Source organism: Triturus cristatus, chromosome 7, assembly GCF_964204655.1.
Source record: "Triturus cristatus chromosome 7, aTriCri1.1, whole genome shotgun sequence".
NCBI lineage: Eukaryota > Metazoa > Chordata > Amphibia > Caudata > Salamandridae > Triturus > Triturus cristatus.
The window spans coordinates 1,648,543,624-1,648,557,930 of record NC_140590.1 but is presented as its reverse complement, the minus strand read 5'-3'; the positions used below and the strand labels follow the sequence as shown (position 1 = coordinate 1,648,557,930).

At 49.9% G+C, this 14,307-nt stretch overlaps 1 protein-coding gene across 1 annotated transcript in view; it reads left to right on the top strand.

Moving 5' to 3' along the window:
• Positions 1 to 14,307, top strand: part of ARFGAP1 (ARF GTPase activating protein 1) — a 545,635-nt gene that overhangs the window by 11,526 nt on the left and 519,802 nt on the right. Inside the window, exon 2 of the mRNA XM_085619704.1 lies at positions 11,614 to 11,699. Coding sequence (XP_085475830.1) covers positions 11,636 to 11,699 — 64 coding nt within the window. The 5' untranslated portion in view covers positions 11,614 to 11,635. The remainder of the gene's footprint in view (positions 1 to 11,613; positions 11,700 to 14,307) is intronic.

The following is a 14,307-nucleotide window of genomic DNA, read 5'->3' as shown; positions in this document are numbered from 1 at the left end:
AACTCGTATGCCGACAGCCGCAGACGACACTTTGTCGTACGGCTCTGTTATCACGCCCTGAATGCATATGAGGATAGATACCACGATAAAGGTCCCGAAGGCTTAGCAGCCCTATATAGGAAGGTAGACATCAGAGAGGAAAGAGAGGGCGACGTGACAAACCTCTTCACTCGTACACTCGAGGTCTACCGACACCTTAAAGAACATAGACAGACCACCAAAGCAGAAACCCCCATAGCGACTAAGCCCCAGGAAGGAAGGGCTGATGCCATGATGCCCATCAAAGAAGCTGCCCCCTACTGGGTCCCCCCACGAGGTCAGGGAACACATGACGACATCAATCACCAAGATGCGAAGGGAAGGGTTGTATATAACTGGGTCTACCAGCCGTGGGACCGGCAAGATATTTTGACCTTTAGAAAAACTCTACCCGACTTGAGAAAGAACCCGACTGCCTTCTACACTGAATTGGGTACAGCCTTAGGCTCAACGATTATGACTTTAGCAGATATCGACTTGTTCTTTGGGCTATGTCTGCCGGCTGATGTGTGGAAACAAATCCGGAAAGTTGACCACGCTGAGCCGTTCGGATATACCTGGGTACAACTCGATACCATAGATAAACAGCGAGAACCAGGACAGAAACCCCCGAAAGCCATATTAGAGCTCCCAGACAAGATTGTACAAAAGCTGAAGACTCTAATCCCAGAAAGAAAGGTAGACTGGTCGATAGTGACGGCTTGCCGCCAGAAACCCCAGGAGGATGTGTCTGAATACTTCTCCCGATTCGAGACTGTGTTTTCTGATTACAGTGGCCAAGACATGACCACCGCAACCGGACATCATCTCTCTGTCCAGAATTATGTGAAGGGTCTGTCACAAGAAGTTTCTGCAGACCAGCGAGAGTAGTTGGGCAGCCTCCAAACCCGCAGCAATTCTCCAGATGGCCCAATACTACGAAAACCAGAAGAACGAGAATGATAGGGCGTCAGAGAAGAAGAAAAAGGAACTAAAGGAGAGGGTAATGATAGCACAGTTGCAAGGGGTGACCATAGGGAGGGAACCCCCGAAAGAGAATTACCAACCAACCGCCCCTAGAAAGCTACCCCCTAGAGACCATACACCTACACCCTACAACGGACGGAGAGACTTAGATGGGAATCAATGCGTGTTCTGTAGAGGGTTCGGACACTGGAAATCCCAGTGCCCGGTCCTTCTGGAAATGAACAAAAATAGGGACCCCAGAGACACAGCATATGACCCCAGAAATAGAGGACAGGGACGAGGGCACACGAACAACGCAACCAACGTCAGGCCAGGCAGACCAAACACCTTTGACCGCCCCCGACAAAACCAGTGTCAGCAGTCCGACTACGAAAGCACTCATGACTTCGCATAGGACCGCCAGGGGCAAGGGAGGGATCCAGTCGAACTCCGTGTTGACCAGCAAGGTCCTTACGTCACTGCTAAGGTCTTGGGCACAAAATCTCCATTCCTGGTAGATACTGGGGCGACACGTAGTGCGTTATCTAAACGACTGATTCCTAGGGCACCCTTGTCTGGCTCACACGTAACTTCAATAGGCTTTGACGGAACGCCCTCCACTAACCCCTTATCAGCACCAATCTCCTTTGACTTAGAAGATAACACCACTGACACGACCTTTCTGCTCTCCTCCAACACCCCCGATGCTATTATGGGACTTGATTTGCTAAAACATTTTCGAGCTACCATCAGATGCTCCCCAGACGGAGTTCGAGTCATCCTACACGATAACCCAGATCTGTCCAGACCCTGTCACACACGGCGTATGCTCTCTATAACCGATGCTGACATGTCCCTACTCGACACATTACCTTCACATTTATGGGCTAAAACCGACTCAGATGTAGGGCGCATGGTGATCGACCCGGTACACATAACCGTCCGACCGGACGCAGTGCTCCCAAAGCTTCCACAGTATCGGATATCACCCGAAGGCGAGAAGGCATTGGTGGAAATCATCGAGTCCCTAGTCGAGGCAGGAGTGGTAGAAGAAGTAGTCAGTAATGTTTGCAACAGCCCTATCCTACCCATTGTAAAGAAGCAAGGCGAGGGGGATGAGAAAGCCTACCGTTTCATTGTTGACTTGCGAGAGGTTAACAAAGTAGTCATACCCCAGTACCCCGTGGTCTCAGACATCACCACCATCCTCACCCTGATTCCATCCACTGCCACCATCTTTACTGTTATTGATCTCAAGAACGCATTCTTTTCCATCCCCATCCACCCAGACAGCCGCTACCGGTTCGGTTTCACTTTAAAAGCCCGTTCGTACAGATTCTGCAGGGCACCCCAAGGCTACACTGAGAGTCCCAGTATTTATAGCCAAGCCCTCAAGAGGCAACTAGATGCAGTCCAACTACCCGATGGAGTGGTGTTGATACAGTACGTCGATGACATTCTTTTGGCAGCCGACACCACTCCACTTGCCGTCACAGCCACCATTCACCTCCTCCGCTTCCTTGCGGAGAACGGTCACAAGGTCTCCAGAAAGAAATTGCAATTCTGCCAGCCCCAAGTAACGTATCTAGGCCACCTACTATCCAAAGACGGGAGGAAACTTACCCCTGACCGAATTCAAACCATCCTAGAAACCCCTGTTCCCAAAACTCAGAAGCAAGTGCGGTCCCTAGTGGGCCTCACCTCCTTTTGTCGACAGTGGTTGCCAAATTTCAGTCTTATCGTAAAGCCTCTGCTTTCCCTGCTGGCTAAAGATGCCCCCTTCCCCCTCCCCTGGACGCCCGAGTGTCAATCCTCCTTCAAAGAATTACGAGACGCCCTCTGCTCGGCCCCAGTCCTAGGAACCCCATACTACACTAAACCTTTCTCCCTCTACACCCACGAAAGGGAGGGATGTGCGTTGTCTGTCCTAACCCAGTCCATAGGCCCTAAGCAACGCCCTTGTGCCTACTTCTCTGCCACTCTTGACCCCGTAGCCAGAGCTTTGCCCGCCTGCCTTCGAGCAGTAGCCGCCGCTGCTGTCTCTATCCGGCAAAGTGAGGGGATCGTGCTCTCGAACCCCCTCACAGTATTGGTACCCCATGCTGTTGACACCCTCCTGAACCAAACCAAGACTCAACATCTGACTAGCGCACGACTGACTGGTTACGAACTGACTCTGCTTGCACCCCACATCACATTGAAACGATGCACCACTCTGAATCCAGCTACTCTACTACCTCTCCCTGACGCTGACCCCAATGCGTCCCCTATACATGACTGCGTGACCCTCACCGACGAACAAACCAAGAGTAGGGTTGACCTCCGGGATACTGCCTTCCCGGACCCTGACGGAGAACTGTGGGAGGATGGCTCATGCATCAAGCTCCCCGATGGCACCACCTCAGCTGCCTATGCAGTCACCACAGCCCGAACAGTTGTTGAGACAGCCCGCATCACACAGCGATCCGCACAGGCGGCGGAACTAATTGCTCTTACACGAGCCTGCATCCTGGCAGCAGGGACAACCGCAAACATTTACACAGACAGTCAGTACGCCTTCGGGGTAGTTCACCACTTTGGGCTCTTATGGAAAGAGAGGGGATTCTTGACTTCTCATGGCACGCCCATCCTGCATGGAGATCTAGTCTCTGCCCTGACCGAAGCAGTCCTCCTCCCCACACGGTTAGCTGTGATCAAATGCCAGGCACACAAGAAGGTGACAGACATTATAGGACAGGGAAATGCACTGACTGACATTACTGCCCGAACCACAGCCGAGAATAGGTCCACGACCCGTATGTACGTGACCAGGTCACAAACTGAGAAATGGAAGGATGCTAGGGAAACAATTAGGGATATCCAACTAGCCAGCACACCACACGAATTAACTGAATGGGCCCGGGTGGGATTGAAGGACGATGACGGTTGCTGGCGAACCAAAGACTTGAACAAATGGTTGCTACCAGATTCATACTTGATCCCCATGCTGACCATGGCACACTCCCCCGCACACCTAGGGTCTGCACCCATGATCAAACTCATCTCCAAAGTCTGGCACAACGACAAAATACCAGACTCAGCCAAACGTCTGGTCCAACAATGCCTAGTATGCCTCCAACACAACCCTGGGAAAGGAACTGCTGTACCCCGGGGAGGGTTTGGGGTCCCCAATCACCCCTTTGAAGTCCTACAAATGGACTATGTCCAGTTAGAAAGGTGCCAAGGTTTGAAGTATGTACTTGTCGTTGTGTGTGCCTTCAGCAAGTGGGTGGAAGCCTATCCAACCCACGACAACACCGCTATGACTACTGCAAAAGTACTACTGAAGGAATTCTTCCCCCGATACGGCCTTTGTCGAGTTTTGTGGAGCGACAACGGCCCCCACTTCGTAGCCGAAGTTATCCAACTCATCTTAAAAGGGTTGGGTGTAAAACAGAAATTCCATGCGGTCTTCCATCCCCAATCTGCAGGCCTGGTTGAGCGACACAATGCCACATTGAAGCTTAAGATAGCAAAAATAGTCGCCACCACAGGACTAAGATGGCCAGACGCTCTCCCACTAGCATTGCTATCAATGCGTTCCACCCCCACCAAACACCACTTAACCCCCTACGAGGTCGTCTTCGGGCGGCCCATGAACCTTTGGACTGCACCAAAACCGACATCCATCCACGACGTCCCGAACGTCCTCATGTCTGATTATTTGAATAACCTAACTAAAACGTTGTCTGTTATCCATCAGCAGGTGCTGCACGCCATTCCCGGAATTTCCAGGGGCCCCGGACACGACATCCAACCCGGTGACTTCGTCTTAGTGCGTAACTTCCAGCGCACCAAGAGTCTGGAGCCCCGGTGGACGGGCCCCCTGCAAGTCCTGATCACCACCCGAACAGCTCTTCGAGTGGAGGGGAAACGCAATTGGCTGCATGCACACCACTGCAAGAAGGTAACACCGACCCTGATAACCACGGACAACATCACCGCCCAAGAGGAACTTCTGGACAAAGACCGACCATCCCTGAGCCGCTGCCCGGATACAGAGACACTTGAATTGATTGAATATCCCGATCCCACTGTGCCATCCAAAGAAGGGTATAACTTGCGACGAAAGGAGAGAACTTCGGCTAAGCAGACCACAGGCTAAGTGGAAATCTCAGAGCGGTAGCCTAGTCACCTCAAAGGCCACCAGGAGAGAAACTAAACAAAGTCTGTGGTTCTGCCCGCTACCGAGTCTCTTGAAGGTGATGGAAGCGCCCGACATGAAGATGATGGAAGCAACCGGACGTCCGAAGATCCACTACAAAAACCCAAAGACTGACCGAATGCACAGCTTTAAGACTATAGCACTTTTCATTACCCTTCTCTTTTGCCTTCTCCTCGTGGTCACCTTCTGGATCATGGAGGAGAGCACACCCGCTCATAAGACATTGCTGACCACCGTTCAACCTACCACCACGAAAGAACACCATCTGATCTCACTTTCACCCCAACTCCGAGAAAGGCGTAAGGAGTTCTGGAATAACTCTTTTGTGCAGTTGCTCCACCAACACAATCTTGCCACCAATGCCACTAACTGCTGGATCTGTGGATTGCTACCACATGCCACTGGGCACTCAATCCCTTTCATCCCTTCACCTTTTTCTGTCCATGGTTCCTGCCTCGCCTGGCTGATCCTCCTGCAGGAGAGCTACAAGGACAATGCCACTTCCGGCAGAACCATGTCACACTTCTACCATGGGTTCTGGCTGAACAAAACTGGAAGAACTTCCGCCCTCTTCTGCCCTCTGAGATCGAACACTTCCTTTCACATGGACATCCCTGCCAAAGAACGAGTTGAAATGCAAGTGTTCAACAATCCAGCCAGACCCACCTTCTCTTACCTCCGAAAACGGACGGCCGCCACCCTAACAGTGGCCCTGTCCGTCATCAACATCACTGGATCTGTATGCCTCGAAGGCCTGGGGGCACAGCTGGTGGGCCACAGCTCCTGCCTCATCACCCGAACATTGGACTCAGTTGACCCACCCTCCTTTGTTGCCTCCCCGAATATGTACTTCGTCTGTGGTACTAAGGCCTACACCTGGCTCCCGAAAGGTTGGGGAGGCACCTGCTACATCGCCTTTGTCCTTCCCCCGACATATGTGGCTCCAGCAAACCATCACCGACAGAAACGTGCCAAAGACATTGTGCAAGCCGACTCCGCCGGAGCGCAGTTCATGGACGCAGTAAAAGGTCTTGTTCCACTCTGGGGTCCAATGGCAAACAGCCGTGCCATCCGCCACTTAACCCAGGCAGTCGAAACAGCTATGAACATTACAGCTGGCGCCCTCACCATCAACACCGCTGAGCTTCAGGCCGTCCGCCTGGTGGCTCTTCAGAACCGCCTTGTTCTAGATGTGGTTCTGGCTGATCGTGGAGGAGCATGTCGCATCATTGGGTCCAGCTGTTGTACCTACGTACCAGATAACTCACCCTCAGTCTACAAAGCAATTGAACACCTCCACAGACTGTCCACAGAGGTCCATCAAGAGCAAGAAGAATGGTCGCTGGGGAGTTGGTTTTGGGACACTATTAAAAGTTGGGGATGGAGGCTGTTTTCATTTATCCTAATACCGATTGTGATACTATGTGGATGTTGCTTGGGGATTCAGTGTCTGCCACCTTTATGTTCGCTTTTTATGAACTGCATCTGCCCTAAGACTTTGAACTTTGAAACAGAGCGGATGAAAGCCCTTTATGAGGTGGAAGTCCGTAGTATTATGGGGATAAATCCGAACTAGACAAGCTGGCGAGATATGTTAAAAGGGAGGACTGTGGAAATTTAGCTTGCAAACTGAACATTATCTGCGCCATCTTGCCTCTCCCCAGCGCCACGCACAGCGAATGCACGGCTGCCATTTTAGGCACCCCACTCTCTCCCCGCTCACTCTCGATCGCCAGCGCTTTCCCCTGGCGCTGCGAGCATCCCCTGGCGCTGCGAGCATCCCCCGCGCGCCGGCCACCCCCGCTCTCTCATACAGGCCATAAACCCTCTCCTTCTGCGCGACCCTGCTACGGAACCACATCCGACCGACATCCCATACATGGTCATGCCTCTCCTTTGATAACCCCCTTCCTCTGCGCCCCATTGTCCGAACTGGTGCCAGGCCATCACCTAGCCCTGCGGATGCAGTTTATTGCCCCTACTGTAAGGGAAACACCCCACATCAAAGGGATTACAGTAGATCAAAGCCCCTACCCCCTGAGACCCGGCCGGTTGCACACACCCCCCGGAATTGGCGGAATACCCTGCTGCGTGATAGCCATCTCCTACTGCGGGTGAGGTGGGAACTTCTACTGTAGCTATGTGTGGGATCGGATCTGAGCCGGGGCTTCAGGGGATGTTCTTTCATGCATCAAGAGGGATCTCAAGAATGTGTCATGTACAATAATCCTGCAATAAAATCATAAACCGGTGTATAAGAGACCAGGTCTCAGAGATGCAGTTAGAGCACCTCGTGACGATACCTTGCTGTCTGATCTGATGTGTTCTGCTCCGACGGAATAAAACTTTGTTTCCTGCCTTCCAGTCTCCGGCGCCTGCCTCTTTCATTGGTAAATTATCGAGTGGTATGAGAGGCGATTACCGCCGGGCAAATACTTGAAAGGTTATCGACTGAAACTGCCGCTACCTTTTAACGGGGGAAAACGTCTCTGTATGCCCTAAGTGGAGACGTCCCTGTTCTCCCACGGAATTGCTCGATCCAGATCGCCCAGGAGGGCTTTTTGTATCTAGGGATCTATATCTCCACCGATCCAATTGTTCGATATGAGAGAAACCTGCTCCCTCCATTGACGTGCCTGCGGCGGGATGTGGCGGGTGGGCGGCGGTTGCCGCTTTCCCTCCTAGGCCGTGCCGCGCTGTTCAAAATGATGTCTCTTCCCCGCTTTCTCTATGCCCTGCAGAATACCCTGGAGCTGGTCCCGGCCAGCTATTTTCGGGAGGTCGAGAGCCTCCAGCGCTCGTTGCTGTGGGAGCTATTGCAAAGCTGACCCTTCCGTGGTACGATGGGGGTATCGCGCTTCCTGACATTAGAAGATATTATTGGGCCACTCAGTTGAGTGCGATCAACCATGGAGTCTACGGTCCGGCGCTGAGCCCCGGCTTCGCTATGGATCGGTGGTTGTTGTGCGGGGGTAATTACTTTAGAGCACTCTACTCCAGGTCAATGGATGGGTCCCTCACGGGGCCAACCAAGACGGCGGTGCACGTGTGGAAGGCTGTTACGAACTCGCTGGGTTGGAAGGATCGGCTTACCCTCGCTACTCCGCTGTTTGACTCTGATATGTTGGGGAAACTTTGGCACACGGAGGGGTTCGAGAAATGGGACCTGATTGGGATATCCAGGGTGGGGGACCTGCTGGTTAAGGGACGAGTGAAATTGTTTGACGAGCTACGGACGGAGTACGATCTGGAGGGTACGGAATATTTCCGGTATGCACAGGTACACCACGCTCTGCGGTCCGTCCTCGTCGAGGGGGAGACTGTGCCTGAGTCCTCTCCCTTGGAGGATCGGATCCTGGATGGCCATATGCCGGAGAGTACAATCTCCTTAATTTACAAGAAGCTTGTTAATGTCCGGACTGACCTCCTCCTAGGGGTGCGTGATAAGTGGACTAGGGATGGCCTTGAACTGGATGATGAGGACTGGCAGTATGCCATCTCCTCTCCTAAGGAGGTCGCGATCCCGGCACGACTAAGGCTGGTGCAGCTTAAGCTACTTCATAGAGTCTATGTCACGGGGCCCCAACTGATTCATATGGGTTTCTCCGAGGATGGCTTATGTAAGAGGGGCTGTGGGATGGTGGGCACCTTCCTACATATCATATGGGAATGTGGTGTGATCACGGAGTTCTGGAAGCGAATTCATGTTGTGATGCAGGAGGTCACGGGTATTGCACTGCTGCCAGAGGCACGGCGCTGTCTTTTGAATGTCTGGGGTCCTACTGACTATGATGCGGCGCAGACTCAATGGGTGACCCTAGGAAATACGGTGGCGAAGCGTGATATTGCGCGACTGTGGGGTTCTCAGAGACCTCCCGATATGGAAGCATGGATGGAAAATATGGACTGGAGCATGTTTAGGGAGAAAACGGTGTATAGTGCCCGGGGGCGGCCTAAGAAATGGCATAAGATATGGGGGCGATGGAACCAGTATAGGGGTGATGTATGTCTGCCCCCGGCCACTGAACCGTTAGAGGAGCAACTTTCCCCCTAGCTTCACTTCCAACTTGGGATGTTTATGATGATTATATGCTAGAATGTTAGCGCCTCTGCTTCTCCCTCATCCACCCGACCGGTGGCTTTGTTCTGACTTTGGGAATGGGGCCGCGCCCCCATCGGGAACTGGCACGAGTTCATTGTGTATACTGCCTTGCTTGTGTTATTTATTTTAGGTTGTTTTCAAAAAAAGGAACCTTTGTTTTTTTCCTGTACCAGAGCTGTGGACACTTCCATGTGTTGTACTTAATTGGCTGCCGAACCTTCGGGATGTCGGCTGAATAGCTGTGTTCCAGACTGACATAAATAAAGGTTTAAAAAAAAAAAAAAATCTCCAAATTGAGATATTTCTAATTAGCAACTTATTCTCAAAATATTTTGGCCCTTTCTCATCTTCCAGTGTTTGTTTTTTTCGTGCAGCATATTGCTCTTATACGGAGCCGAGTCTGAGTTCAATTTGTGAGTGGCTGTTAATCACATGCATAATTGGAAGCGCTGGAGCCGAGGCTGCAGACAGCGTTTTTCTGAAGGTGCCGGTCAGTCATATTGGATCATAAAAGTACTTAGAACACGTGCTCGTCAAACACTGGACTCCACAGAACAGCGGTCACTAGCTTCAATTAAATTTGTGATTTAAGGTGACGTTTTAAGCCATGTCCTTAATTACATAACCAACGCATTTTGGAAATGATTCATAGCTAAACCTCTTAGGCCATGGCCGTTTTAGATTTCCCGCCTACTTATTTCATCCTGTTTAAAGTCATCGGTGTGGCTTCTTCCTTAGATAGGGAGAGATCTTGGCGTTAGAACCACAGCTGCCGACTTTGCAACTGGGAACCGGGTTCGAGTCCTGGCATCGACTCAACAGATTTTGGGCACATCACTTAATCTCCCCATGCCTGATTGCGTGATTACAAGCTGTTTTATGCTCTACACAGCACGGTGTAGTCCCGGCGCTAATACGTTGTTGATATGACACTATTGCTCATGATTGAAAGGGGATGGCCTTGTGAGGGCGATCGGGTACCACTAGCTGAGCGCGCCTTGCCCCCCTTGAACCCCCCCCCACCGAACTCTTCTCCTAGAACGCTGTTTTTCTCACCTCACCCTTTTATTCCAACCCGTCCCCCATGTTGGTGTCGATTATTGGTTGCCCTTAAATGTTTTCTTCCAGTAGCCAGCTGTCAGACTTTGCGCATACCCTTTTATATTTTGTGGTGGCTGAAGTCTGTTGTATTTAGTGTTTTGGCTAAAAGTAGCATTTGGGGATGCTCGCTGTCTCCACTACAGACAAAACAGATGTAGTCATCCCAACATTTTTTTTTTTTTTAATTTTTTTTGGTCACGAATTGCCTGTTTTTTTTTTTTAATTTATATAGTTATCAAATCTGGTGGCACCGAATGAGTTTTGATTGTGGTAGCTGCTTGTTTCCTGAGAATTTGTTAAATAATGTTATGAAACCATGTACTTACATACAGCTTTCCATGTGAGTAAATATCTGGCTGTGGGAGTTGAATGGGCGTCACATCCACAAACGTAATCTTTTACGGGTATTCACAAGCCACATAAAGAACTTTTCTTACCCTGAAAGTTTGGCATTTACTCCTCTTATGGGCAGGAGAAAATCCATTTACAGAGTGACATAGGAGCACCTCCCAAAATGTGTTCGGTTAACAGTTTCTTTACAGTGGAAAATATATCCCATGAGGAGGAGGGGGGGGGGGGGGGGAGATAAACGCTAGGCGTTGTTTGCTGCTGTTCTGTGGGTTTTTTTCTCGTACTAGTAAACTCACGTGTATATATCGTCGGGCATAAAGGAATTCAGATAACATTTTGAAGCTACACCAAGGTGGTTGCGACTGAGAGGGGGGTCCAGGTCTCTTGCTGCTTTGTAACACCACTCTCCCAATTCCCAGTGACGACCAATAATTACAAACCTTAAGGAAATGTATGAGATCACGCATTCGACTGAGACTTGTTGACGACTTTTTTTTTGTTTCACTGCTGACAGCAGAAAACACTCTTTCTCGTGTTAGGTGTGTGTCGATGCTACAAAAAGCACCCTTTGGTTTGGTGGTTTATAATGCTTTGTGATCTGTGGTGTGTCAGCATTTCCGCGAAGGGCTAATGAGCACAAGCTATAAAAATGTACCGAATGTATTCTCTTAAAGATGCACAGGGTGTTCAGCAGTAGGTATGGAAACAAAATTCTAAAAATCCTCAAAGCTCATTCAAAGCCAGGTGCACATAAAAGTCAATCCTAGTCATAATAAAACATGTTAAACCAGCGCCAACACGCTGTGCCTTTGTGTGCCGTCGAAGAAATCAAATATATTCTGCAACAACTTTTTTTTCACTGCTCCCGCAGGGTTACACAAGTTGGTCATGTGATGCGCGCTCTGGAATCACACCCGGAAGAATCCTGCTATTCAGCAACTTCCCTGCAACATACTGGTAAGCACTGGCCCCGTTTCCCCCGTTTATACCTCCCAATTGCTGTCTACACACTAATTTGCCTTCCCTTCCTTAGGCGACTGAGCCGTTAGAGTACGCAAAGGTGACTCCCCCCATATCCGAGTTTGAATTCATCATATCTGGTGAGTTTCTTTCCCTTCACTCGGTCCCTCAACCATGTAGATCCGCGTTAAAACTTAGTTCCTTCCTTTAGGAACCGCCATTATAGCAGCCCTCGTCTCCCCGCCCAAGTTCCCCCATTCTGGAATTGTGGTAAGACATGACTCTACGAGCCCTGTTGCATGCTTTTCTCATCACGTTAGCGCCTCCTCCTCAATTCTGATCACTTCTGACCACGCCATCGCTTATACTGAAGTACACATAAAGCTGTTGCATAAATCAAGGGGTCACATGACTGTACAGTGCTGGCTTTGCTCTAACATGAAACAAAATCAAGGGGCAGAGAGCGGCCCTCAGGTGATGGCCGTGTGGTATTGAGCTCTGCGGTGAGGCTGCCGACGATGATAGGGTAATTCCCGGGTTATCATAAAATGTGGAGGCGAGAGGGGTTGTAAATGCTATGACGCAACCCATGTGGGCCAGTATGTGAGTGTCTGCCTCTTTATCTCCTAGCTTTTAAGTCACTCCAGGTCTGTGTGGGCTAAAGCTCTGCTATCAAAGCAGGACTTGGTTGATCCCCGGTACAAATCAAGAAATGCATGGGGCAGTCTGTTTATGCAGTGAAGTGTCTAAGGACAGGGAGGCGTTAATTAATTCACGGCAAACAGTTAGGGAGTAATGCGCCCCCAGGCATAGTTAAGTGCAGCGCGCGCCAATAAAGGCAAGCAGGGGGAGCGTGCTGGATGTTTACACGTGCTAATTCCTCCTGGGCAGTAAAGAGTTGACTCTACGGCAAACATTTTGTGAACAATTCTCCCCCAGGCATTGTTAAGTACACAACGAGCCATCATAGTACTCACGATTCATGCAGATTGCGTGTCAGCCACGACCTACCCACTCCTACCAGGTTCGGGAGGTAGGGCGGTCTGTGGCTTCACTGATTTTAGCCTGCTTTTCGTCATGTGTCACGGGGAGGGCCTACGTGGGTTGGTGTGTTTGTCCAATCAGTGAAGGACATCATATTTGGCTGCCATCTTGGAGTGGTGTGCAGGCCTAATGTTTTATGAGTTATGTACAGGAAGTTGTGTGAGAATTCATGGGTGGGTGGCCACGAGTACCTAGTCCACACAAAATTTTGAATCTGATGTATTTAAATCCTGGTTTGAATTTATCGCATCTTGCAACTCTCTGGGTTCAGAGGTAGAGCTACAAGTCTATTATGTCGGCCATTTTGGAATGATGTATGGGCCTTATTTGATCTCAGTCTTACTATGGTGGATATTCTGTCATAATCGGTTATTTGTTGTGCTCAATAGATGTGGAGCTTTCTCATGAGCTGGTGGTCCTAATCAATTGCTCCAGTCTGGCGGTGTATGAAGATGGGTAATGTTGTACTGCATGTTAGGGTACTCATCTGCATCTTACAGGAGACTGGTGGTTTACGGGGACGGGGAAGTAGACCTGAGGTTTTGTGTGGACAAGCGCCGAATGCCTGGGCAGTGTCTCATTCAGGAGGTGGCGTTCAGGGTCATGTGGAGAGGGTCCTATCAACCTGTCCACCACCTATGTTGCTCTGCTCTTTCAGACTCTGAGTGAACTCCACGGTATGTCTTCATTCAGCTCCTTGTCATTTGTGGATAACCTGTGTATCCACCTCTGCTCTTTCGCAAACAGACCTGTCTTGGGTATTTTGGGGAATGGTACCACCAGGAATGGGTAACGTCTCCGATACCAGCTCCAACTCCACCATTAGGTCTAAACAGGTATACTAAAAAGTAGATAATTGGTTGATGTGAGGATAATTCCATGTCACCAAACTTTCAAGTGTAGATAGTCTCACCTCTCTGGTCCTGAAGAATCGCAGGTAGAATATACTTAGAGCGAGAAACATGTTGACCTTCACTTACCAATAAGGACACTCTAACCCAAGACATAGAGCTTGGGTGAGAGCCTTGTTGCTTGTTTTTTACTTAGGCTAAAAAGAGACCCCCAGAATAAAGTTTTGCTTTCTTGGTACTCTGAACCCTATTTTAAATCAGCTCCCCAAAATTCTACATCTACACAGTTCTGGCCCCTCACCCCCACTTCACCATACGGCTATTGGAAAAAGATCTCCGATAAAGTGCCCCTACTACAGGGAGCCCGTTGGGTATTGCACCACTGACCCAACGAGGAGCAGCCCAGATGAAGCATGACACCTGAAAGGGTGTGTGAGGGCATTACAATCCAATACATGGATCCCCAACTCTAAACCTCTGAGGTTGAGCTGGTTCCGGCCTCCCTGACTCTTATACTTTTACACTGAGGAACAGCATAACCATCATTTTTGTATCTTCTCAGAATACTCATGTTAAATGCTTAATTATAGAACATGATGATCATTGCTCCAAGACACGCTGGTGATTTGTTATCTGGCAAGGCTACACTCCTCCCTTCATCATCAACCTTTTAGTGCTATCAATGCGTTTTGTTACATAGTATTTCACAT